At 43.2% G+C, this 26,071-nt stretch overlaps 1 protein-coding gene across 1 annotated transcript; it reads left to right on the top strand.

The window, feature by feature from the left end:
- PSAT1 (phosphoserine aminotransferase 1) lies at positions 1-26,071 on the top strand. Its single transcript, XM_054032289.1, has 9 exons — positions 1-116; positions 5,021-5,081; positions 6,566-6,635; positions 7,493-7,698; positions 9,813-9,985; positions 12,268-12,437; positions 17,312-17,440; positions 19,477-19,614; positions 24,263-26,071. Exons 1-9 carry the CDS (start codon positions 57-59, stop codon positions 24,366-24,368), a joined length of 1,113 nt encoding a protein of 370 aa, XP_053888264.1. The 5' UTR covers positions 1-56; the 3' UTR covers positions 24,369-26,071.

The following is a 26,071-nucleotide window of genomic DNA, read 5'->3' as shown; positions in this document are numbered from 1 at the left end:
TTGTTGCCCCGTGCTCTAGCTGGGCCCGCAGGCGGCCGGAGCAGCATCTTTCAGCCATGGACGCTCAGAGGCAGGTGGTTAACTTCGGCGCGGGACCCGCCAAGCTGCCGCGCTCGGTGAGTACCGGGAGTCCGCGGCCGCGGGAATTGCGGCAGCGGGAGCGGGGGCGGGGGGACCCGGCTTGCTCTGGGAACGGGAGTTGGCGCCGGTGCTTGGCCGGGGGAGGAAAGCAGCTCCACCCGCCCCGGGAATGGAACAAGACGCTGTTGCAGCGGGAGCGCTCGGGCTTGCACCGGAGATGGGGGGAGACGGACTCAGCGGCGTTTAGCACGGGGGTAAATCCGGCTCGTCTGGAATTGGGTTGGGGTGATTCAGGCTGGCAGACCCCCGCCCCGCCGCCGATCGCTCAGCGCGGGCCGGGGGAGGCGGTGTGCCCTGGGGATAGGGTGACCTGACAGCAAGTGTAAAAAATCAGGACGGGGTTGGGGGGTAATAGGAGCCTATATAAGAAAAAGACCCAAAAATCGGGACTGTCCCTATAAAATCAGGACATCTGGTCACCCTACCTGGGGAGAAAGAGAGGGGTAAGGATTGAAATGGGTAAAGCAGAGGTTGGGTGTTGCTGAAGTCAGCTAAATCTGCGGACGTGCTGGCACTGGTTGGCTGGCTGCTTCTCCTGTCAGCAGTATTCTCAGCTCGGCACCGCAGATGCAGGCTCGAAGAGCGGCCCGGGGTCAGTGTTACCAGGGTCTGTGACAGGCCAAACTCCAGTTTGAAATCAGGGATCTTTCTCCTGAAGCTCAGACTGGTTAAGGGAGAGCACCCCTCTCGGGATGCTCGCTCCAGTACCCACAGTTAAAGCAGTGCCTGCATTGCAGGTGACTTGTTTTACTGTTAACCCAAGTGGGTATCTACTAGTCCTCTCCCCTTAACTGCTAAACCTGAAGCACGTTGGTCATCTGTAATTCATTTTGTTCCAAGGCTAGAGACTTAGTGCATTGCTTTCAGGTATAACTCATTGGCATGTTAGGTAATTCTCACTGTCAGTTTTTTGTGGCATATTGCCGGTTTGAGAAAAGGCATTTGGCTGAAATGGCATTTTCCCATTTGGCTATTGTCATTGCAGATCTGCAGACTGTGGAAAATTAAGCTTAAAAAAATCCATACTATTAACACATCAGTGAGTTTTCTTTCTAGAAATAAAACTTGCCCTTACTGCTGGGGAAAATAAAAGGTCAAAGTAATCTAGTTCTCCTAACTGCAAAACCTGATAAGTATCCAACAATTACTTACAAAATTATCTCCCTTACTGAAAGTGGTGTATTTCCAGATTCGTTAGTGTAACTACAGCAAATTAAAGCTAGAGCTAAGTGAAGGAGCAATCTTTAATCACTTTTATATGGAAAAAATGATAATGTCTAAAGTATAGACTCAATCCTTTGGAAAGTTGCATCAGCAGCTATCAGTTATCCAATTACATCTGGGTGGAGGAGTGGCTCATGCTTTAATTTAAAGCTTCCAATTTTCCACACAATGGTTATGTACTGTCAGCATTTTTTGTTTTTAGGACTTCTGTGTCTGGGTTTGTTCTAATATAGTCTTGTTACGTGGCTGCTGTTCTTTCTCTGTCAGGTGTCTGTTGAGTGGCATCCAGCGAATTTTCTGGAAATATTTTGTAGGTTATATTGCAAATAAACTTGTGTTTTCTAACAAAGCATTTAGACAGGAAAGCACTCTTTCATTGGTGCTGCTCTAATGTCTAAGCCCACAATCATTTAATTGCGAAGTATTAGTAGTCATGTGACCTATATGGGATTACTTGTGTGACTAAGGACTATTTTTGTAAGCGAGGGAGGACAGGATCAGGCTCTACAATTCGTTAGTTTGTTTTTGCCCCCCTTGTTTGGAAATTGCAATACTCTTGCAATGGAATGTTTCACTTCAGTTTTAGTAGGGTCTAATTCTGCTTTCCTTGCATTCCCCAAACTCCCATCGAAACAAAGGAATGCCAGGAGCTGTTGACTTTTGCACATTTTGTTTTAAGACTTGGGAAAGGGGGATTGTTAGTGTGTGAGAAGAAGAAGCACATTACTTTTACAAAAGAATCTCCTCCTCCCTCCCTTTTTTAATTACAAATTCCCCTGAAACAATGTTACTAACACATAACGCTGTTTTTAATTCAATTCTTAACAGATCTTTGTATCTTGCTTGTGTTTTGATGATAATTTTTTCCCTCCTGCGCAAATCTGCATGTGCTGTCCACTAGTCCAAAGTTCAGTCTGCAGATGTCAAAAGTGACACTCTTTCCAGATTAGTCAGGTGGTGACCACCTGGTACCCTCAACAGGTCACGCAGATTTCTTATTGGGAAGACAGTTTGCTTAGTGTGATGAGGAGCCAGCTGAGGTCACTCAGTTAGGGTGAACTGCAAAGAATGGGGCAGACAATCCCCAAAGCGGGGGGATATTTCAATACTTAGATTTACCAAGCGAGCACAAACAGCTTCTTTATTATCTCACTGGTTGCCCAGAACCCAACCACACAGTTCCCTTAAAGTAACCCAGCCTCAGTCCTCCACCCAGATACCCAAGTCAAGAATGATGATTTCTGAAAATCTTATTTCATCATATAAAAAAGAAAAGGTTCTACCAACCCCAAAGGATCGAACACATTACCTCCCAGGTTAATGAATGTTCCAGATCGTACCCAAGTACACGCTTACAGCAAATTCTTATTAACTAACTGAACTAAAATTTTTTTAAAAAGAAAAGAGAGCGAGAGCATGGTTAAAAGATCAGCATTCATAGACATGAGTTCAATTCTTGAGGTTCAGATTCGTAGCAGAGATGGTGAGCTTTGTAGTTGCAAAGAGTTCTTTTAGAATTTAGCCCATAGATTATAGTTCAGTGTCCAATATCATATTCAGGGTGTACCAGCTTAACTGGGATCTCAATCTTGTGACTCAAACTTCCCCTAATGAAGATTAAGCAGATCTGAGATGACAGGATCAGGACCCAAGGGTCTTTTATACAATGTTCTAGCATCCACATGACTATAGAGTCCTGGGTAAACAATAGCAATCAGGGTGACTTTGAAGTAGGTTTACTTCCTAAGCATCACCCGGTAATTATTCACACAGATTAACACAAGGCAGGGGTGGCCAACCTGTGGCTCTGGAGCCACATGTGGCTCTTCAGAAGTTAATATGTGGCTCCTTGTATAGGTACCGATTCCGGGGCTGGAGCTACAGGTGCCAACTTTCCACTGTGTGTGTGTGTGTGTGTGTATGTGTGTGTGTGTGTGTGTGTGGGCTCACTGCTCAACCCCTGGCTCTGCCACAGGCCCTGCCTCCACTCCACCCCTTCCCACCCCCTCCCCTGAGCCTGCCATGCCCTTGCTTCTCCCTCCTTGCCCCCCACCCACAGTCTCCTGCATGTCAGGAAACAGCTGATCAGGAGGTGTGGGGAGGGAGGAGGAGGTGCTGATTGGCAGGGCTGTGGGTGGGTGGGAGGTGCTGGGAGCGGGGGGTGGGGGAACAGATGCGGGGGGCTGCTGACTTATTACTAAAAAAAGAAGAACAGGAGTACTTGTGGCACCTTAGAGACTAACAAATTTATTAGAGCATAAGCTTTCGTGGACTACAGCCCACTATGCATCCGAAGAAGTGGGCTGTAGTCCACGAAAGCTTATGCTCTAATAAATTTGTTAGTCTCTAAGGTGCCACAAGTACTCCTGTTCTTCTTTTTGCGGATACAGACTAACACGGCTGTTACTCTGAAACTTGACTTATTACTGTGGCTCTTTGGCAATGTACATTGGTAAATTCTGGCTCCTTCTCAGGCTCAGGTTGGCCATCCCTGACATAAGGTAATTGCCTGTCTTTCCACCATTCACAGATGATTTGCTATACATTTCAAAGAGAGATGAATACAGACATCCTATGTTTACAGTTCATTTAAATGTTAAGATGTTCTTTTGATCTCTGAATTAACAGAATACAGCATAGACAGGGACTGTTGATTACATTGTTGACCCCTACCGATATATATGTAAATACAAAAACACCAACATTATCTCCCCATATTTCTTTAAGGGTTGAATTTGAGTCATTCATCCTGCAGGATGCTTAACCCTTTCTGGTCACGTGTCACACTTAGTTTTGTGCAATTCTTCAGAGCATAAGATTCCTTGGCAAATCCATAAATGGTGTGCTTAAGTTTGCCAAGGAGAGCTCTTTGTTGAGTTCTTCACTCTCCTCTCTCCTTTGAGGGGAGACAGAGAATATTATTTTCGTTTTGTGAGCTAAGAATTATTCCAGTTGTGGGCAACATTGTTTAATGGTTAGACCCTGAGTGCAGCTCATTGGTGTATGATAGCAACAGGAGAGGACATGCTGGGGCATCTATTCACTTAGGCCTAGACTTTCAAAAGTGACCAGTGAATTTTTGGGGGGGCACATCATTTTATTTATTTATTTTTGGGAGCCCAACTTGAGACACCTTAAAGAAATCTGATTATCAGGAAGAGTTGAGCACTTGTGCTCTGAAAAATCAAACCACTTTAAGTTGCCTCCAGGTAAGCCACCCAGAATTCACAAATTTGCTTCTGGCCATAACTCTCAGAACCTCAGTTTCCCCATTTGTATACTGTAGCAAATTGGTGATCTACAGATAGAAGGAGCTAATATATGCTTCAAGTTTTGTTGTTGTTAAATCAGCACAAAGGAGGTGGAAAGGTCCAGCAAAACCATGCAAACACTGTAATAGTCTGGACACTGAACCATAGGACTATGACTTGAGATGAAGAATACCCACAGTGGGCACATGATTTGATTATCCCATCATATGACAAGCTAGTAGATAAGGTGAAGTTGTAGTAGTATCTGAAATTTCAGTAATTTTACAATGGACTGAGAAATGTCACATTGCCACAATATGCAGTAGCTGGGATGTTTATGCTTCAACACTGGCACACAATGATGACAAATTGACTTTTTTTTTTTTTTGTGGGGGGGGGGGTAGGTATTGCTAGAAGCACAGAAAGAATTGGTGGACTACAAAGGACTTGGTATAAGTGTACTTGGTAAGGCTTTTTAAAAATTATTCTGTGTTTTACAGAGTTTAGAAGTTTAGCTGGATTATGAAATAAGTATAAGAAATTTTGGGCTGTAGATTTCAATCAAGTGTCGCATTTCCTTTTAAAATTTCTTACCCCTTTAACCTCTGGAAGGCATCTCTGAGTCCTGAGGATCTGCTTACACATTGTTTTCTTCTCTACACTAATCATCCACTAGAAGGTTATGAAGTGACATGTGGACAGAGATATTTTATATTGATCCTACACTGAGGCCCAGAGGCAAGGAACACAACAAATCATAGCTAGTGCTTCTGGATCTTTGCAAAAGATGTTTGTTCGTTAATTTTGTCAGTGGAGAATAAATGCCTTTTTAATGCCCCTATATTATATTTATCTATATTGTATAAATCTTCCAAATTTTATATGAAGCCACGTTTACATTTAAGAAGGAAATATGGGGTCCTGTTTGCTGTCTTTTGTGCCACATGCATGTCTGTTTCACTCTTCAGAGTCCAAACTTGCAAAACAAAAAAAGAAAGAAAGAAAAGAAAACATTTATGCAATGCACTTAGCAGTCCTGCTCTACAGGATCAGGGCCTTATTTTGTAATAAGTCATAAACTTCTACATATAGAGTGAGTAGAGGTCTGATAATGAGGATTAATATTAATGATTCTTAGCTCTTCAACAGGATTATTGAACAAAGAAGTCCCTTAAAAACTACACTTTGGTTACAGAGCAGCTCTATACTGAGATGTTAAAATGATAAAAGGGAAAATATACTTGGATTGTTACCAAAAACAGAATTAAAAGGGAGGGAGTTAGAGCATGGGCCTGGGAGTCTGGCTGGAGACCTGGGTTTTAATCCAAATTCTGCCTCTGTCTGCTTTGAAGTATTAAGCAAATCCCTGGCATCAGATTTCAAACTTAGATGGTTAGTGCCATGTTTAAATATCTTAAAAATTGCTCTGAATTTCAGAGGTGTAGAGCACCCATGTGTGGGATGAAATTTACCTGGAGCTGCAGATGTATGTCACATCTGAAAGTCCAGCCCCTTATTCGGCTAAGCTTCCGTGTTTGAAAAATTGGGCCTTAATGTCTCTGTGTCTGTTTATTTTTATAAAATGGGAATAATACGTACCATTCTTTTTAGTGTGGTTCATGTTCTTCAGCAGAAAGGCACCATGCCCTGATTCAGCAAAGCACTTAAACGCATGCATTAGTGCCTTGGAGCCTGATCAAATGCTCATTGAATTCAGTGGGTTTTGGAGCGGCTGCTTGCTGAATTAGGGATGGACTTATGAATGTGATTAAGTGCTTTGCTGAGTTGGGAACTATGTGAGCAAAGTATTATTAAAATATTAAGCATTGTGGTTTATATCAGGGACAACTGGCTTACAGAAGGCTTTGCCGCTTATCCAGCTGTTTTATGAACTCAAGTTTGTGCTATGGTTTTCTTTCACATTATCTCTATTTTTTTCCGCCCTATAGAAATGAGCCATAGGACATCTGATTTCTCAAAAATTATAAACACAGCTGAAAACCTCTTACGTGAATTGCTGTAAGTTTTGGGTATTTTTAACTAACTCAATGATTAATGTGAAAGCCCTTCACATCAAAGCACCTGTTTTTTAGATACTACAGCGATAATAAAATATATAAATTTGGGACTGAAATTGATCTTCCGTTTGCTAGTTTTTGTTTTATCTGAGTATGCCTAAAGTGTTTTTATTAGGTTAAGAAACTTTTCATATACTTTTATAAAATCTTATTAACTCAAAATAGCATGTTTTTAAAACTCCAATCTATCATGGATATAGACCTCATAAAGGACAGCGACCCTGTTAGATACAATTGTACATGCAAATTTTTAAAATTTGGTCTCAAAGTTAAACTCCACTTTTAAGCTCATTAATTGTACACTTTTAGCATAAATCTACTGTAACAATAGACCAATCTGTAAATCTTTGCCTTCAGGAGTCCATTCTTTTTTCTGAACAGATTGTTTCTGGCATTGAAATTATATATTAAAAGAAATGAAAAAATATGATTTTCTGTGAGCCATTCATGAACATTAATTCTGTTATGCATATACACCATCTTATTTTCTGTTTATACATGCTACAATAGAATTAGTACTAGTGAATGGCTTTGTTTATTGTTAGTGTCAGAAACAAGCAAGGTTTTTTGTGACACCATCTTAAAATGTTTTGTATTGACCAATGAAATGGCTCCTCATACCTAGATCAAACCAATACCAAACTGTTAACTTTTTGCATTAATGTCTTTGAAATGAGCCTATCTAAAAGTGATATAACTCTCACAAGACTTTTGCAGCAAGTGTAGTAGCAAAGAGTGTACGAAGTCCTGTGCATAATTTTGTTTGAAATAGAAAACTAATTTCCTTCTTTTATACAGAAATATTCCAGAAAACTACAAAGTCCTTTTCCTCCAAGGGGGTGGGTCTGGTCAGTTCAGTGCTGTTCCACTTAACCTTATTGGACTAAAAGAAGGAAGATGTGCAGATTATGTGGTTACTGGAGCTTGGTCAGCAAAGGCAGCTAAGGAGGCAGAGAAATATGCCAAAGTGAACATTGTTCATCCTAAACTTGGAAGTTACACAAGTAAGTTGACATTTAGCTTGCTGTGTCTGGAAATCTTGCATGTACTCACATCTAACAAGAATTTCAAGCTGCTCTAGCAGAACAATTCTCCCACATTTGAATCATTCCAGAAATGATTGTGAGGTTACTGAATAGAACCAGTTAAACAGTTGGGCGCCCAACCTTTTTTGAACTGCCAACATCATCTATGCGTTCTACCTGACAGTGAGAGCCATTAAACTGTTCAATGCTCTCCTTTGAGGAAGGAAGGGAAGTCCCATCCCTCAGGACTTTTAAAACTAGACTGAGCAGACCCTAGAAACTGTATGGTGGGGAACAGTCCTGTCTTGACAGGGAGATGGACTGGATGATCCGATAGGTCTTTTACAATTTTAATTTGTGTGATTTGATGAATAATCTAAAGCATTTAAAAAGGTGTAACGCATTCACAAGGGCACTGCTCTCTGCAAGTGCTGGGGATTCCCGCTCCAGGCAGTTGTCATAAGAAGGCTGCTTCTGGAACCCTAGCAATTCCCTGTGTTCTGAAACCATAGGGGAAGGGAGCTGGTTTCCAGAAGCAAGTGGGCCTTAAGGGCCAGCCTGCTAAGTTGGGAAAGGAACTGGCCCTGAGGATGGAGGTGGGCTGGTAGGGAAAAGAAGCTTGAGCAAAGGGAACTGCACTGTGACAGTCCAAGAAGACTTCTTGGACAAAATGATGAACTGATTTATGTGCCCTAAACTTCTCCTTCCCCTTGCCATAGCAGCTATGGATATATCAATTGGCTGGATCTAGATGCAGTTCTGTCTTGCATAAATGCCTGTTATACTGTAAAAGGTATATCCTAGGGCTTGGCTACACTTGCAAGTTACAGCGCAATAAAGGAGCTCCGGGCACACTAACTCGCTCCCTGTCCACACTGGCAAGGGACGTAGAGTGCTCTGACTCTGCAGCTACAGCGCTGGTGGTACTCCACCTCGGCGGGTGGAATAACGTTTGCTGCGCCCCCGCTGGAGCGTCGCGGCACCAGTGTGGACCAGGTGTTGCATTATTGCGCTCTGATCAGCCTCTGGAAACATCCCATAATCCCCTTAAGTCAAGTGGCCACTCTTCTCATTGTTTTGAACTCGCTATAGGAATGTGGATATGCCATTTGAAAGTTCCATTTCTGACAGCTGGCTGCTTATCTGCTCCGAGACAGATTAGCGTGGAATGCTGTGGGGGGAGGGGGGGAAGGAGGGTCTGCTGCTGGCTGAATTTACAAGACAGCATGCTGACATGCTCTCAGCCCCCCAAAACTCCAGTCTCTCTCCCCCCACATACACACAACACACTCCCTGTCACACTCCACCCCATCTCCCCCCACACCCCCATTTGAAAAGCACGTTGCAGTCACTTGCATGCTGGGATAGCTTCCCATAATGCACTGCTCCTAATACCACTGCAAGTGCTGCAAATGTGGCGATGCCAGTGCACAAGCAGCTGTCAGTGTGGACAGACTGCAACGCTTTCCCTACTGCGCTCTCTGAAGGCGGGTTTAACTCGCAGCGCTCTACATCTGCAAGTGTAGCCATGCCCTTAGTGGCTTTAATATCATCCTGCTATTTCCTAATTTTTGCCAATAAGTGGAGTCGCAGGATAGGCGCATTTAACTTAAGTGATTTTTAACTATACGGTCTCGGCAAAACAAAAAAAAGAGAGAGAATTTAAATACTGTACCTGTAGTGCAGGTGATTCCGCCCACCATTCCACTCAATGAGCGTTTGACTATACGTGATTTTCACCTTACGCGCTGACTTCAGAACCTAACCCCCGCGTAAGATGCTACTCCCCTGTAGTGTTATGAGCTCTATTGGACCCATTAAAGTTAATTGGAGTTTTTCCTTCAATGGGTGCAGTCTAGAGTCTTTAGGGATGGGTACATTCTTTATTCTCAGTGCAGTAGGCTTTTTTTGGTACCTAGCCTACAGGTGAATTTGATTTTTTGCTGTTAAAAACTATTGTTGCCTAGTGTAATAAAACATTCTCAATAGCAATTTAAAGTTCAGTGCCAAAGTAAAGTTACACCAGTAAAATTAGAGTGCTGATTCTAGCTGTCTTCGGTAACCTTTGTTTCTCCTCTTATTATCTGTCTCAGAAATTCCTGACACAAGCAGCTGGAATCTTAAACCGGATGCCTCTTATGTCTACTACTGTGCTAATGAGACTGTTCATGGTGTGGAGTTTGACTTTGTACCTGATGTCAGAGGAACAGTCTTGGTGTGTGATATGTCATCAAATTTCTTGTCCAGACCAGTAGATGTTTCCAAGGTACAGTATCAAACACACTCGCTTTACAAAGTGCAGTCCAACCTCTTCAAACTTGGATTAGACAAAAAAGTGGCTGGACTGTGGTGAGCATTCTCCACTCCCACTGAAGCTGTTGGAGCACAGGCCTTTTTTTAGGTACCTTTATAAGGAATTAGGCACTCAAGTCTGAATATTGTGTCTCTAATGTGCTATCTTGTTCACTAAGAATTGGACACATCAAATTATGTTTACTGCCGTGTGAGTGCTCAGCGCTGTACACCACATTAAAAGAGAGACAGTCATGGCCTTACACTAAGAATCCTCTAAGATAGATGGTTGTTTGTGTTGTCTTAAGTGATGCTGAAGTGGCTCTTGAGTATTAGCTTTTCCTTCAAGTGGTTACAGCAGGGGACAAGGTGTTGGGACTTCTGGATTCTATCCTGACTCTGCCATAGACAAGCTGTATGACCATAGTTAAGGCTACGTTTATCATGGAGGACATGGAAGTCACGGACTCCATGACTTTCAGAGACCTCTATGACATTCTCTGCGTCAGCCCCTGGGGCTGCGGGACTGGAGCTGGCAGCCAGCGGGGCCCTGGCAGGGTTCCAGCGACAGCAGTGACAGGGGCCCACTTGCAAGGTTCCAGAGACAGGTGACAGACTCCGGAGGGGGCCTGCCTCAGGCTTCCAGGGATGGGCGACAGCCTCGCACAGGGGAAAGGGGGATGCCTCAGGCGAATGGCTGGAGGTGTCCCATTTTCTTTTTGGGAAATATGGTCACCCTGCAGCTCCCAGCCCCCCTGTGGATTCCAGCTGCTCTGGGCAGAGGGGGAACCCCACAGCTCCCAGCCACCATGGTGGCAGGGGAAATCATAGAGCTTCAGCAGCAAAAGTCACAGACAGGTCATGGCTTCCATGAATTCTTGTTGATTGCCCTTGACGTGTCCATGACTTTTTTACTGAAAATAACCATGACAAAAATCTTAACCTTTACCATAGTCAAGTCATTTAATCTCTGTGCATCAGTTTGTCTGTGAAACAGGGATATGACACTTACCAGTATTTCTAAAGTGCTTTGATATTCTTGCATGAAAGTAGGGTTACCATATTTTGTGCCTCCAAATGGAGGACACTCCACGGGGCCCCAGTCCCGCCCCAACTCCGCCCCCTCCCCAAAGTCTCCGCCCCCTCCCCTGCTTCCCGCGAACATTTGATTCGCGGGAAGCCTGAAGCAGGTAAGGAGGGTGTGGGGGGAGGAGGCGCGGCCCAAGCTGGCCCCCCGGCGGCTCCAGCCTGGGTCGGCTCGGGCCCTGGGGTGCCGGCCTCGGCCCCCGGCCGACCACCCCCGGCCCGCCCAGCACTGCCGGCCCCCGGCGGCCCGGCGCACCCCCCAGCTCCCGGCCACCCCGCGACCCCGGACCGACTCCCGGCCACCCCGCGACCCCGGACCGGCCCCTCGGCCCGGCACCGCGGGCCCGCCGGCCCGGCTCCCGGGCCCGCCGGCCCGGCTCCCGGCCCCGCCGGCCCGGCCCGGCACCACACCCCTGGCCCCGCGACTGCCGACCCCAGCCAAAGAGGCCCCGGCCGAGCCCTCCCTCCCTCCCGATTTTCCCGGACATGCCCGGCTTTTGGGGATTTCCCCCCGGACGGGGATTTGAGCCCCCAAAAGCCGGACATGTCCGGGAAAATCCGGACGTAGGGTAACCCTAGTGAAAGGCACTATGGAAGTATGAAGTGTTATTGATTTGTGTACTTTTTCACTTGTAGTGAAACATAGGCATCTGACTTTCCATAGTAACTTGTGCCAGGGGAAAGTAGGGCCAAATAGGGTTTCATTGAGTCTCCTTTCCTTTACTTCCCTTTGAGTAGCTAGAGATTATAGGGTGCCAGTTCTGGACCAGTGGGGGTTTGTTGAAAATGCTACTATTTGTTTTCAAGCAAATTGTTTTGGGGTACTAACAGATGGAGACAGGCTTTTCTGAGAATAATTTGTGGCTGCTGGATGGACCCTTGGTAAACAAAGTGAGATGGTTCTTGAAGTGAACTGCCTCAGATGAAAGAAGGTATTTAATTTTGACAGTACAGATAAACAAAAGAAAATGTTAATTATCTGAAATTTGGAAGTGACCCCTGAAATCAAAATTGATCCTCCTCCACCCCTCAAAAATTGGGATATGTTTTCTTAGCCATTCAGATAACGCTGTGTAAGTCTTGATATTTATAGAGAGACAGATCTTATAACTATATAATATTTCTGAATAAGTCATTGCTTCTAAGAAAATCATTTTCTTTCTATTAAAGTTTGGTGTCATTTTTGCTGGTGCCCAGAAGAACGCTGGCTGTGCTGGAGTAACTGTGGTAATAGTGCGCGAGGATTTGCTGGGGTTTGCACTTAAAGAATGCCCTATAGTATTGGACTACAAAGTACAAGCAGGAAATGGCTCATTATATAACACTCCTCCATGCTACAGGTAACTTGTTCCTCCAGCAAACTACTAGGCTGGCATCTGCTGCTATTGTCAGAAAAGATTTCAGAAACTGAATGTACATTTTGCTATCAGGTCACAAATAGACTGGAGGATAAAATACAGTAAATCAAATCATTATGACTTTGAGTGAGGGAACTACTGTTGTAAACCCCAATCCTGTGACTTAAATCAGGGTTGAAGGAGGGAGTTGAAAGAAGTTGTTATACAGTATGTACTTTTAAAATGATAATTCCATGCTATAGCAGTTTTAGGGCCAAATTCTGTGCTGACCATAAACTGAAGTAGGTCCAGTGAATTTCAGTGGTGATGCCTCAGTTGATGCAAGGAGAGAATTTGGTCCTTAGTTTTTATCGTCAGTCAGTCAGTTCAGATTGATTTAGCTCCCATCTTCAGCAGACAAACCTAAGGCCCAAATATCCACACGGGGAAAAAATCTACATAGGGAATTGGAAACTCCCCAAAGTTCCTTGCATGGAGTTTCCCACAAAACCTTCCCTCAAAGGCCAGGGCTTATTCCACTTTCCCTCCAATTGCCAAAGCAGCCAGCACTTCAGACCCTAAAGCATGCAGATCCCCAGCAACATACTGAAGGCCAGAGCCATGTACACATAGATCTTCTGTCTCCACAGCACATCCAGGGCCCCCTTTCCCTGTCCAGGGAATATCTCAAGCAGTGAACCCCCCTTAGGGTGGAGGGGACAATGTATATCCCATCTCTACATTGCACCTCCTTCCTTCCCGTGTAGCGTCTGGGAGTGGGGAATGGTACTGTGGAGGTGGCTGATCCCTTATCTGCATGATGGGTGGAGGAAGAAGGGTAGCTATGTGTGGAGGATCCCTTCAGCAAACACAACTTTGGGCCTTCCTTTCAAAGTGCATCCTGCAGAGCTGAATCCCTCTGTATCTTCGTTGCTGGAAAACGTTGATGGCAGAGACTTATTCTTTTAAATGATTTTTCCTAAAACCTTTTCTATTGTTGCGACATCATTTACTGCAATAGCTGTTAAAGTGAGATTGTAGTCAAGAGTGTGAAAACTGGCATCTTGGTGATTTTGTATTTATCCTCCGTCAGAGCTTTTCATAGTAAAATTGCGCAGATTACCACTTCAGGATCAATCTGACATCCAAAAATAAAACTCTTCTTTCTGCTTCATAATCATCAACAGCAATCAAGATCATAGAATCCGAATGTATCTGGCAATTTTGTGTATAGATGAGGCACAACAGAATACAGCTTGCTCTTCCACAGCTACTGCATAGTGACACTGAGCTGCTGACAGTAGAGAAAACAGGCTTTGCTAGTGGAAGATTCAAAAGACATGTAGGCCCGATCCTGCCTTATCTATAGTAAAATTTATATTGACTTCAGTGGGATTGGAAGCATTTCCTGTTCAGTTTGTGCAATATAAAGGTGATTTAACAAAATACAACCATTGTTCTAATCCAAAACTCATTTTTTTAAAAAGTGTATGCCCGGTACCCCAGAATACTGTCTTCTGGTAAACTTTGGAAAGAGTACACTCTGCTTTTTAAGATCAAAATCCTTCGGTGCAAAACTTCCGTTAATACAATTTTATGGCTGTTTTTTTTCCCCACATAAATCAGGAATTTCAGCATTGTTTCCAGCATAAACTAGGATTGGGCCGTATTGAACATTCAGTATATATCATAGGCATGATAATCCTTGTATTTGGGGTCTACCTTAATGCCTTAACTTAGTATATATGTGCAGTGGGTCAAGTTACCAGAGATGTGGGCTCTGTAACTTTGAATTTCCTGAATTTTGCATGCATTAAATGTGAATCACAGTACTGAAATGAAATGACTTTTTTTATATTTATATTTATTAATGGAGCACTAAATCTAGAGACTGTACATTCATTTCAGACTCTAGCTCTGGAGCGTTGAACTCCAAAGTGCACTGCTCCCTATAGAGCATGCACATTTGAAACTGGTGGTACTGGGGCCCAAAGACGGCACCTCCTGCTGAGTCCCTCCTGAAGTCCTCTTAAAAGTTGGACAGGCTGTTCAGCAGAGGAGGGGGGTTGATCTTGTCAATATAAAGGTCTTTGTACATGTATTTACATAGGGTTACCATATTTAACAAATAAAAAAAGAGGACCCTCCACGGGGCCCTGGCCCCGCCCATTTCCCACCCCAGCCCCACCCCTCCCCCGCTCCCTCCCACTCCCAGCCACGCGAAAAGGGCTGCCCGAGCGCTATCTGCTTCATGGTTTGCCAGGCAGCCCCCAGCCGGCGCTTCCGCAGCGCAGCTGGAGCCCGGGAGGGGAAGCCCCCAGCCAGGGGCGCAGGGTCTGGAGGCTGCCTGGCAAACTGTGAAGCTGGTAGTGCTCAGGCTTCTGGCAGCCCCCATGCCTCCGGACCCTGCACCCCCGGCTGGGCACTTCCCCTCCCGGGCTCCGGCGGTGCAGGGTCCGGAGGTATGGGGGCTGCCCAAAGCCCGTAGCGCTCGGCTCTTAAACAGAGCCGAAGAGTCAGGGGAGGAGCAGAGTCGCCGCGGGTGGGGAAGTGCCCGGCCGGCATTTTCCCGGACGTGTTCGGCTTTTTGGCAGTTCCCCCCGGACGGGGGTTTGATTGCCGAAAAGCCGGACATGTCCGGGAAAAACCGGATGTATGGTAACCCTAATTTACATATTTGCTCTCCCTGTTTACTTAACCGTGTAACAAAGTGCTGTGCATGCTCAGTAGGCTGTTCTTACTGGCTGAAAAAAACCTTTATTTTGTAACCGCTTATTTTCCTGCTCGCCAAAGTACACATTCTGTATTGAATACTATGTATTTGGACATGCCAAGTTTTAAATCCAAACCATTCATGGTTTTTCAAATGCAAAAGTGTTTCCATTTGGAAAAACAAAAAACTCACCATACCTTGGAACTCCAACAGCGTAGATTCCACATTTGAGGTGCAAACAAATTCATTTCTGTACTGAAAAGTACACTGAGAAATTTCAGTCATTGGTGATAATTTGTTTCTAATGGAAGTGCTTTTTCAGCTATAACTGCATATCTATTAATATCAATTGGAGTGGGAAATGCAGTCACTTTAAAATAAAGTTATGATCCAAAGTCTCTTCCTTCTTCCCACCCAGTACTTGGCCAGCTTTTACTTCATGCCAGTGAACCACGTTGGAGGATGTTCCAGAATCCGTGTTTAATACTGACCTAAATTTTGGCAGGATACAGATCTGTTTGGCTTGGTTTTAGGATGCCTGTTCTATTCTGTAAGGAAATGGCAAAGCTTCTTTCCTTTCCTTCTGCCTCCCCCTATTCTGTTCCAGGGCTAGCTGGCAAATAGGCAGGAAATATTAACCGAATTTGCATGAGCCACTTAGCAGAACATTGAATTAAATTAATGTGATGCTGATAGTCTTAACCTATTGGCACTAAGAGTCTTGACTTTCTGACACTAAGCTCCTCTGCTAAAATTAATAGCAAATTTGCTGGAGAAATCTCATTTCTCAGTTCCAAGGATTTATTTTATATTTAAAGCTTCTCCAAATCCTTTTGACTGGCATGGCAGAAGGGTAGGGGATTTTCTCTTGCTGACTGGTTTAAGAGTGTCACTTAGGGCTCAGACCTCCAAACCTTACTTGCCTAAGTCGCCCCACAGACTTGGGTAAGTATGGGATATTTTCAAAATTTACCCCTATGCAGAGGGCCAGTGGAAAGGCTATGCACCACTTAAATCTTCAAAATAGAGTTCAAGTGATGCATAGACCTCTGCATAGGGATAAATGACACTCTGCTGTCATGAAGATTGCAGGGGTGAGCCCTCAAAGCCATAAGCTGCTGTGTTAATTTATAACAGGGAGTCCATAACCTTTTTCCTTCCACAATGTGTTTCTGAAGTGTTTAAAGATTTAGCATCCAAGGAGAAATTAAAGGTAGTGATGTTAAAAAAAACCTCTTGCTAGATCTGTATGAGAGAGATTTGTAGGGTAATGTTGTCTAAGAACTTCCTTGGAAACTGTAACAGAAGAATTAATAAAAGCAAACCTTTTGGAAATATGCCATAAAAACTTGTGAACAGTTTGTTATGTAAAGTGGTGTAGTCGTGGGAAATGCCTGAACTTGAACAAGCAGAGTTTTGTAGCCAAAGCAGAAAGGCAAAAGGCTTTGGAGATTTTTACATAATACTGGGTAACTGGCTTTGAGATTGTTGATTTCACATAGCTACAAATCAACTGGCTTCCAGCTCTGTGCTTAGGAATTGAATTGGAATTAATAAATATACAAGGATAATTGTTTAATGTGAAAAATAACTTTTTAGATGACAGTGGGGTCATGGACATAAGTTTAATGGTCATGAAAATAAGACTAGATTTCTGGCATAAAGCAGGCAGGTACAATGCAAGATCATCCACAGAGCTTTGTCAGTGTAGTGGCACTGGGTCTATAAAACCATCTGCTGTTCCAGCCCTGGGTCTCCCTGAGTTTTCTCTACTAAAATTCCAAGTTACAGTCTCAGTTCTGCAGTCCTTACAGAGGCAAAATGCCCAAATGAAGTCTATGGGAGTCATGCCCTGATAAAGACTGCAGCATCTGTCAATAGGTGGTGCAATTATTTTATGGAGAAAACTCCACTAGGAACTAGGTTACATCCAGCAAACTTGTCACTTGTGAAGTAAACAGTTACTCCAGTTAGGCCCAGAAATTTTACCTGCTTTAAAGTTGTCATTATTGGGAATGTGGTCCAGATGCTAAATGTGTAAGTTATTAAAAACAATAATATATCTCCACTTAATTGTTGAGAAATTTTCAGAATGAAACCTGACTACTACTTTTTTCCATTTTTTAATAATATGACTTCATAATGTTTTCTTTTGTTTCCTCAGTATCTATATCATGAGTTTGGTCCTGGAATGGATAAAGAACAATGGTGGGACTCCAGCTATGGATAAACAGAGTTCAGTCAAATCACAAATGATTTATGACATTATTGACAAATCCAATGGATTCTATGTGTAAGTTGCAATAACTTGTCTTGGTTTAATATTTGTTACATTGTGTTCACACTTATAAATTTCAAAAAACGGTGAAACTAAAGCATTGAGTGCTGTTAAAACTTTTTCCAAATGCTAAAATTATGGGGAGTGGGAGGGGAGTTAATTAGCACAAGCATTACCTTAAACTCCTTTTCTCTGGTCGGTGTCCAAGGATGAATCTGAATCTGTTGCATTGCGCTGAGAAGTTATTTAAATCTTAGCCTGTACAGCTCAATTGTGGAAGCATATTAAGAGCTCTCGTCTAAACATAAAATTCAGTACCTAGGAAAAAGTGGTCCATCTCTGCACCTTAAGGGATGCATGGGCAGAAGCTTTTATGCTATAGCCTACATTTGGTGTAGATAGCCGATGTCCCTGGAAGTACTTTGGCTGATTCAAAATAGACATGCCAAAATGGGCTTTAATATTCTAACAAGATGCAGTATGTGCTCCCCCACCCCAATCTCTTTTTCACACCATCTCTTTGTACAGTCTAGAAATGGTGTTAAACTCTCCCCTGTCCTTTCATCCAGGGACCGGTGAGTGACATGCTCATACTCACCCATAATGCTGAATCCTACTTTTTACTGAAATCAATGTCTAGAAACTCCCTTTGGAATGAATGGGAGGAAGATCAGGCCTAAAAATCATGAATAACTTATGTTCATCAAATTCAACTGAAAGTGTTTTTTCAAGGAAATTTAACACCAGACCCACTAAATCAACATCACTGCATCGATGGTAGCAGTGCTGATCTACTGGTAAATGTAGACATGGTCTAACTCTCAGATTGCTTTGAAAATCCCAGACTAAGGGTGTGTCTGGGCTAGGAAATGTGGCTAAGATTAGGTTGAGGTTAGCTAACACATCATAGTTAACTTCAGTTAACTTTTTCTTCTAGTCTAGATGCAGGGTAGCATCTCTTATCTTGATTTAACTGATCAAGACCAAACCTAGGGTGAACTGTGACCAACTGAATCAAGGTAAAAGATGCCACTCTGTGTAGAGAAGGAAGAAGTTTGAAGTTAGACTAAGATTAGACCAGCTAACCTCGACCTAGCCTTAACCATGTTTTGTAGTCTAAACACCCACTTACAGTTTGGCTCCATTCGTCTCACAACTACACTCAACCATGTGCATCATAACTGGGATGATTCAACCTTCACCAGTCCTGTGGCTCCCTGTGTTAAGCAACATCACTCCTTCTCCACGACCATTGTGAGAATGCTATAGTCAGAATGGCAGGGAGAGATCAGGGGAAACCCGAGCCTACCACCATATACAGACCTCTTCGACCACCCAAGAGCGCGATTGTTGTCAAGGCACCTGTTATGGGCCTACTGGCCCAGCGCAGATTTCTCTGTGATGTTGATGTGGTATAGAGGATGGTCTGCAGCTGATGTCAAACCCTTATATTTAAACTTAGCTGGCTTTGATTTTCCATGCTGCTTGAGGGCCCTTCTGAACAGATTTTGAATGAGTAGGGTCAGTGTGCAGCCAGCCTACACGCCTGGGGTCAACGAAAGAATCCCACATGCTGCTGTGGCCAAAGACCGGCAATGTCACACATCACTGACAGCTGCCCTCTGACTAGATCTAGTGGTGGTCTGAGGGCTCTGCGCTTCGCTGACAAGGCTGCTGCAAATTGGCTTGGCAAACTCTGCATCCAGTAAGAAGAGTGGAGAATACAACAGAATTTCTACTTTAAAAAGGATTTGTTATGTTTTGGCACTGAAAACCTGTATGGGCACAACCTGCACTCCTCAGTGAAAGTTTGTGTGTGCAAGGAAATGTAAGATCAAATCTTCATTTGTTATCACAGCAGCATACTATTTAAAAAAGAATCTTATTATAAAATCAACATTCAAGTGACCCCTGGCTGAAACGACAGGGGAGAGTGACTTTTGTGGCTAACCAAATGTGATTACTCAGGCAAATACATCCATTATAACTTCCATAGATGGATTAAAAAAGAACCTGAATTAAGGACAAAATGTAATAATTACATTTTTCAGATGCCCTGTGGAGAAAAAGAGCCAAAGCAGAATGAATATTCCATTCCGCATTGGCAATATTAGGGGTGATGAAGCGCTGGAAAAGAAATTCCTTGATAAAGCTGTGGAATTGAATATGATCTCTCTGAAAGGACATCGGTAAGTACAAGCCTGGGGTGAATTCATTTGTTATAACTTTTTTAGGTCCCTGTGCAAAATGAGACAAAATGGTTGCCATTCTCCCCCGGTATTATAGCAGCACTATCATCTGAGTGGGAGTATTGGGACTGGCAGTCCTGAGGTTGTAATAGGAGCTGCTACTTCTTTGAGCTTGGAAGGCAGGGAAAACTTCCTCCCTGTTCTCACCATCTAAGTCCTTTGGCAGTTCTTCCCAGTCTGGTTATTCAGGCAGCATGCTGGGCAAAGGGGTTGTATTGGATATAGATGTCCAGCAACAGAGTGGGAGCTACCCAGTGTATTGCACCCAATGCAGCATGTATGATTACCTGCCCTATGGGCTGGTGGCATATGATTGCATTTGGTGCAAGGAGCTCCGGGCCCTCAGAGACAGTGTACAGCCTCTGGAGACCAGGGTGGTTGAGCTGGAGGAGCTAAGGGAGACAGAGGAGTACATAGATATGACTTTCCGGGACACAGTAGAACGGTCCCACTCCCGGTCTGACAGCCTCTGTGCTGTTGAGGAGGATGAAAGCCTCAGGGAAGGAGAACATCCAACTGGAGCAGAGGGAAATGATCCCATAGTTGGGACCCTCCTCCCAGATGATGTGGTATCCTCTTGCACTGAGGATACTTCTCCGGGGGAGGGAGCTCCAGTTATTAGGAAGAGACAGGTATTAGTAATGGGCAGTTCGATCATTAGAAACATAGATAGCTGGGTTTGCAATGATTGAGCGAATCTCATGGTGACTTGCCCGCCTGGTGCGAAGGTTGTGGATCTCTCAAGACATCTAGATAGGCTTATGTGTAATGCAGGGGAGGAGCTGGTGGTGGTGGTATATGTAGGTACCAATGACATGGGGAAGGATAGGAGAGAGGTCCTGGAGGCCAAATTTAGGCTGCTAGGTAAGAGATTGAAGTCCAGGACCTTCATGGTAGCATTCTCTGAAATGCTTCCAGTTCCACACGCAGGGCCAGTTAGACTGGCAGAACTGCAGGGTCTCAATGAGACAATGGTGTAGGGGGGGGGGGTTAGATTTAATAGGAACTGGGGAAGCTTTTGGGAGTGGGGGAGCCTATTCAGGAAGGATGGGTTCCACCTAAACCAAAATGGAACCAGATTGTTGGGGCTTAAAATTAAAAAGGCCGTAGAACAGTTTTTAAACTAGGGGCTGGGGGAAAGCCAACAGGTGCGGAGGAGCAAGAAGGCGTGAAACCGTTAAGAGGTGTCTATGGATGGTGTGAGGCTGGTAGTGGCCCCTGGTGTGCCGGGACTGGGTCTTCTTGGAGTTGGGTTGTTTGGGAATGCAGCCCAAAGCTGGTGGTAAACTCCATCTAAGGCTAAATTGTACTATAGAATCTTTATGGATAGTAATTCCATGCTTGAAAAATAAGAATACAGCAGTAGGGCTATATTACAGACCACCTGACCAGGATAGTGTTAGTAACTCTGAAATGTTCAGGGAGATTAGAAAGGCTATTAAAATAAAAAAAATTAATAATAATGGGGGAATTCAACTATCCCCATATTGACTGGGTACACGTCAGCTCAGGAAGGGATGCTGAGATAAAGTTTCTTGATACCTTAAATGACTGCTTCTTGGAGCAGCTAGTCCTGAAACCCACAAGAGGAGAGGCAATTCTTGATTTAGCCCTAAGTGGAGCACAGGATCAGGTCCAAGAGGTGAATATAGCTGGACCGCTTGGTAATCGTGATAATATAATTAAATTTAACATCCCCGTGGCGGGGAAAACTCCACAGCAACCCAACACTGTAGCATTTAATTTCAGAAAGGGGAACTACACAAAAATGAGGAGGTTAGTGAAACAGAAATTAAAAGGTACTGTATCAAAAGTAAAATCCCTGCAAGCTGCATGGAAACTTTTTAAAGACAACATAATAGAGGCTCAACTTAAATGTATATCCCAATTTAAAAAAACATAGTAAGAAAAGTAAAGAAGAGCCACCGTGGTTAAACAACAAAGTAAAAGAAGCCATGAGAGGCAAAAAGGCATCCTTTAAAAAGTGGAAGATAAATCCTAATGAGGAAAATAGAAACTCTGGCAAATGAAGTGCAAAAATATAATTAGAAAGACCAAAAAAGAACGGCTAACCAAAGACTCCAAAAGTAATAGCAAATTTTTTTTTAAATACATCAGAAGCAGGAAGCCACCTATACAACCAGTGAGGCCACTGGACGATCGAGATGCTAAAGGAACACTCAAAAGACGATAAGGCTATTGCGGAGAAGCTAAATGAATTCTTTGCATCAGTCTTCACTGTTGAGGATGTGAGGGAGATTCCCAAACATGAGCCATTCTTTTTGGATGACAGATCTGAGGAACTGTCACAAGTTGAGGTGTCATTAGAGGAGGTTTTGGAACAAATTGATAAACTAAACAGTAATAAGTCTCCAGGACCTGATGGTATTCACCCAAGAGTTCTGAAGGAACTCAAATATGAAATTTTAGGACTACTAACTGTAGCCTATCATTTAAATCCGCTTCTGTACCAAATGACTGGAGGATAGCTAATGTGATGCCAATTTTTAAAAAGGGCTCCAGAGGTGACCCTGGCAACTATAAGCCAGTAAGCTTCACTTCAGTACCGGGCAAATTGGTTGAAACTATTATAAAGAACAAAATTGTCAGACACATAGATGAATATAATTTGGGAAATAGTCAACATGGCTTTTGTAAAGGGAAATCATGTCTCACCAATCTACTAGAATTCTTTTAGGGGGTCAACATGTGTGCAGACAAAGGAGATCCAGTGGATATAGTGTATTTAGATTTTCAGAAAGCCTTTGACAAGGTCCCTCACCAAAGGCTCTTAAGCAAGATAAGCAGTCATGGGATAAGAGGGAAGATTCTCTCATGGAGTGGTCAGTTTTCAGATTGGAGAGAGGTAAATAGTGATGTCCCCAAGGATGTGTACTGGGCCCAGTCTTCTTTAACATAGTTTATGAATATCTGGAAAAGGGGGTAAACAGTGAGGTGGCAAAATTTGCGGATGATACAAAACTACTCAAGATAGGTAAGTCCCAGGCAGACTGTGAAGAGCTACAAAAGGATCTCACAAAACTGGGTGACTGGGCAACAAAATGGCAGATGAAATTTAATGTTGATAAATGCAAAGTAACGCACACTGGAAAACATAATCCTAACTATACATATACAATGATGGGGTCTAAATTAGCTGTTTCCAAGCTCTTTCTTGAGTGGTGTCATTGTGGATAGTTCTCTGAAATCATCCACTCAATGTGCAGTGACAGTCAAAAAAGTGAACAGAATGTTGGGAGTCATCAAGAAAGGGATAGATAATAAAACACAAAATATCATATTGCCTCTATATAAATCCATAGTATGCCCACACCTTCAATACTGTGTGCAGATGTGGTCGCTCTGGAGGTTTTTCGCCTTCCTCCGCAGCATGGGGCAGGGATCTCTAGCAGGAGGGTCTCTGCCGATTGAAGTCACTTAAAACAGGATTGGGGACTTCAACAGCAGAGTCCAGGGAAGGGGTAGGGACGGTTTTATGGCCTGCAGCACGCAGGGGGTCAGACCAGATGATCATAATGGTCCCTTCTGACCTTAAAGTCTATGAGTCTATGAGCCCCATCTCAAAAAAGATATATTGGAAAAGGTTCAGAAAGAGTCAACAAAAATGATCAGGGATATAGGACGGCTTCCGTACGAGGAGAGATTAATAAGACTGGGACTTTTCAGCTTGGAAAAGAGGCGACTAAGGGGGGATATGTTAGAGGTCTATAAAATCATGAGTTGTACAGAGAAAGTAAATAAGGAAGTGTTATTTACTCCTTCTCATAATACAAGAACAAGGGGCCGCCAAATGAAATTAATAGGTAGCAGGTTTAAAACAAACACAAAGTATTTTTTCATGCAACGCACTGTCAACTTCTGGAACTCAACAGAGGGTGTTGTGAAGGCCAATACTATAACGGGGTTCAAAAGGGAACTAGATAGATTCATGGAAGATAGGTCCATCAGTCGCTATTAGCCAGGATGGGCAGGAATGGTGCCCCTAGCCTCTGTTTGCCAGAAGCTGGGATTGGGTGACAGGGCATGGATCACTTGATGATAACCTGTCTGTTCATTCCCTTTGGAGCACCTGCCATTGGCCACTGTCTGAGGACAGGATACGGGGCTGGATGGACCTTTGGTCTGACCCAGTATGGCTGTTCTTATGTACATGCTTAGGAGAGGAAGATTAAGATGTTAGCCTGGGACTTGGGTGGCCCGTGTTCAATTTCCAGCACCACTAGAGACTTTTCTGTGTGACTTTGAGCAATTCATGTAATCTTTCTGTGTCTTAGTTCCCTATCTGTAAAATGGGGTTAATAGCACTTCTGTATCTCATAGGAGTGTTGTGAAATTGTGAGGTGCTTAGACACTAGGATAATAGAGGCCATACAAGTAGCTAAAATAGATGCTTGGCTCCCGCTGACATCAGGGGAAGCTGTGTGGACATATCAAAAGATGGAATGTTACCTCTCATTACCATGAATGTGAATTATCCCCATATATTGAGGGGAAGATAGCTGTGTGTAATAGTAAGCACACCTTTACTGATATGTACAAAAATAACTATTTTTTGCTCTCAATTCAGATCTGTGGGAGGAATACGTGCTTCTTTATATAATGCTGTGACAATAGAAGATGTTCAGAAGCTTGCAGCATTCATGAGAAGCTTCATGCAGATGCATCAGCCATGAATGTGCATGAATTAGTGCAATGTTGCACATAAATGAAATAAAACATAAAGGGTTTGACAGTTATTGTGATGCTGCATAAAATGCACAACTTTAGCAAACAAGAATTTTGTTTTAGTTCATATACCTATTGTAGTTAACTAAATAAGGATGAAGGGCCCAGTCCTACAATATCTTGAGCACCCTCAATTTCCATTTAAATTGAGGACACTCAGTACCTGACAGGATTGATCCCTAAATTTGCAAAGCAGATAACTTTATTGGCAATCTAACAGTGGATAGTATTGTAATCTACTGTAGTTCAGATTCTGATCTTAGTTACACTGCTGCAAATCCATGGACATCAATATGTTACTATGGATTTACACAGATATAATTGTGATCATAAGTTGTGTGGAAAAAAATCTTGTGTTTTGTTACTCTTATTATTAACTGTAAAAATCACTTTTTTCAAATTAATGCCTTGTTCTCACTAAATTTCAGTAGTGTTTGGTACCATGTGGTTGGTTCTATAAACAGAATTTCATAAATACTGTGAACACGCACATGAGGCTAGAACTGATGGTAATTGAAAATGCTTGGTTGGTACGTCAAATACATTCCAAGAACGCATCTCCATAGTCCTTGGGGAAACTGATGTCTGCATTTCCTGACTTCAGACCTACTCACCAGCATGAGGCTCACTACCCTGAGGAGTCCCACTGACTTTAATGTAGTGATAAGCATTATTGTAGTAAGTGTTTGTATGGTTAGGCCTTTTATTTGTGTTGTCATTTATAGATGTAACGACGTATACTTGTATGTAGTAAAATCAATGTGTAACATGTTTGGTTTCAAATATAAAATGCACAGAGAAACAATGTAGGGTATTTGATTTTGTGTGGTTGTTTGTTTGTTTGTTTTTCCCCCTCCCGACAAGAACTGCCCTCATTTTAATTTAACCCTCTGTTAAACTGGACTCCTGAGTTTTACTCAATGGAATACCTGATTACAGCATCCTCCTCCTTACTGACTGACCACAATCCCATCTTGCTCCCTTGCCTGATGTTTCCTCTTTAGTTGCTTCACTAGCTTCCTTCATCTTCTGCATCACGTCAGCCTTCTCATCTTGCATGTGGGGCTCTGAACAAATCCAGCTGGTGTAAGTCTTGGCTCCCATCTTGTTTCCCTCACTCTGCCAGAGAGAACTGTACCCCTCCCCCACTCACCTACATGCCTTTAATCCATGCTTTCCTGGACACCTAAAACTCCCTCCCTAGCCCAGGTTTCAGGGACCTTCTTTCCACACATAACTTTTCCTTGAAACTCATTTGTTCTGCATAGCCCACAGTCACTAGTCAATGCCAATAAAAATGCCAGTAGCCTTTTGTTGAAACAAAAACAACAAAGGAACAAATGATTCTGTTAACACTATCATCTGGGACTTCTAATGTAATTGTGTTAGATTTTTTTTCTGTCTTGTTCAGACTGTAAGCTCTTTGGGGCAGGAATATGTCTTTTGCTTCTTATATAGTGCCAAGAACAGTGTTTAAAGCTTTAATAATCTTAATGATGGACCACTTCATCCCTGTATAACTTCACTGAAGTCAATGGAGTTACATCATGGGTGAATTAAATTCCAATTGATAGGTAGTAGTTTTATGACTGCTGTTTTAAGAACTCATTGCCAATTTTATTTGTGTAGAAAATAAAGTCTTACAACAGAA

This window comes from Malaclemys terrapin, chromosome 6 (genome assembly GCF_027887155.1).
Source record: "Malaclemys terrapin pileata isolate rMalTer1 chromosome 6, rMalTer1.hap1, whole genome shotgun sequence".
NCBI lineage: Eukaryota > Metazoa > Chordata > Testudines > Emydidae > Malaclemys > Malaclemys terrapin.
This window is presented reverse-complemented; position numbering and strand designations above follow the sequence as displayed.

What these genes read in the sequence shown, in the direction of transcription:
- PSAT1 (XM_054032289.1), top strand. Translation starts at nt 57, where the DNA reads ATGGACGCTCAGAGGCAGGTGGTTAACTTCGGCGCGGGACCCGCCAAG. An exon ending in TAAACTTGGAAGTTACACAA is followed by an intron (nt 7,699 to 9,812) that starts GTAAGTTGACAT and finishes TATCTGTCTCAG; the next exon opens with AAATTCCTGACACAAGCAGC. An exon ending in AACACTCCTCCATGCTACAG is followed by an intron (nt 12,438 to 17,311) that starts GTAACTTGTTCC and finishes TTGTTTCCTCAG; the next exon opens with TATCTATATCATGAGTTTGG.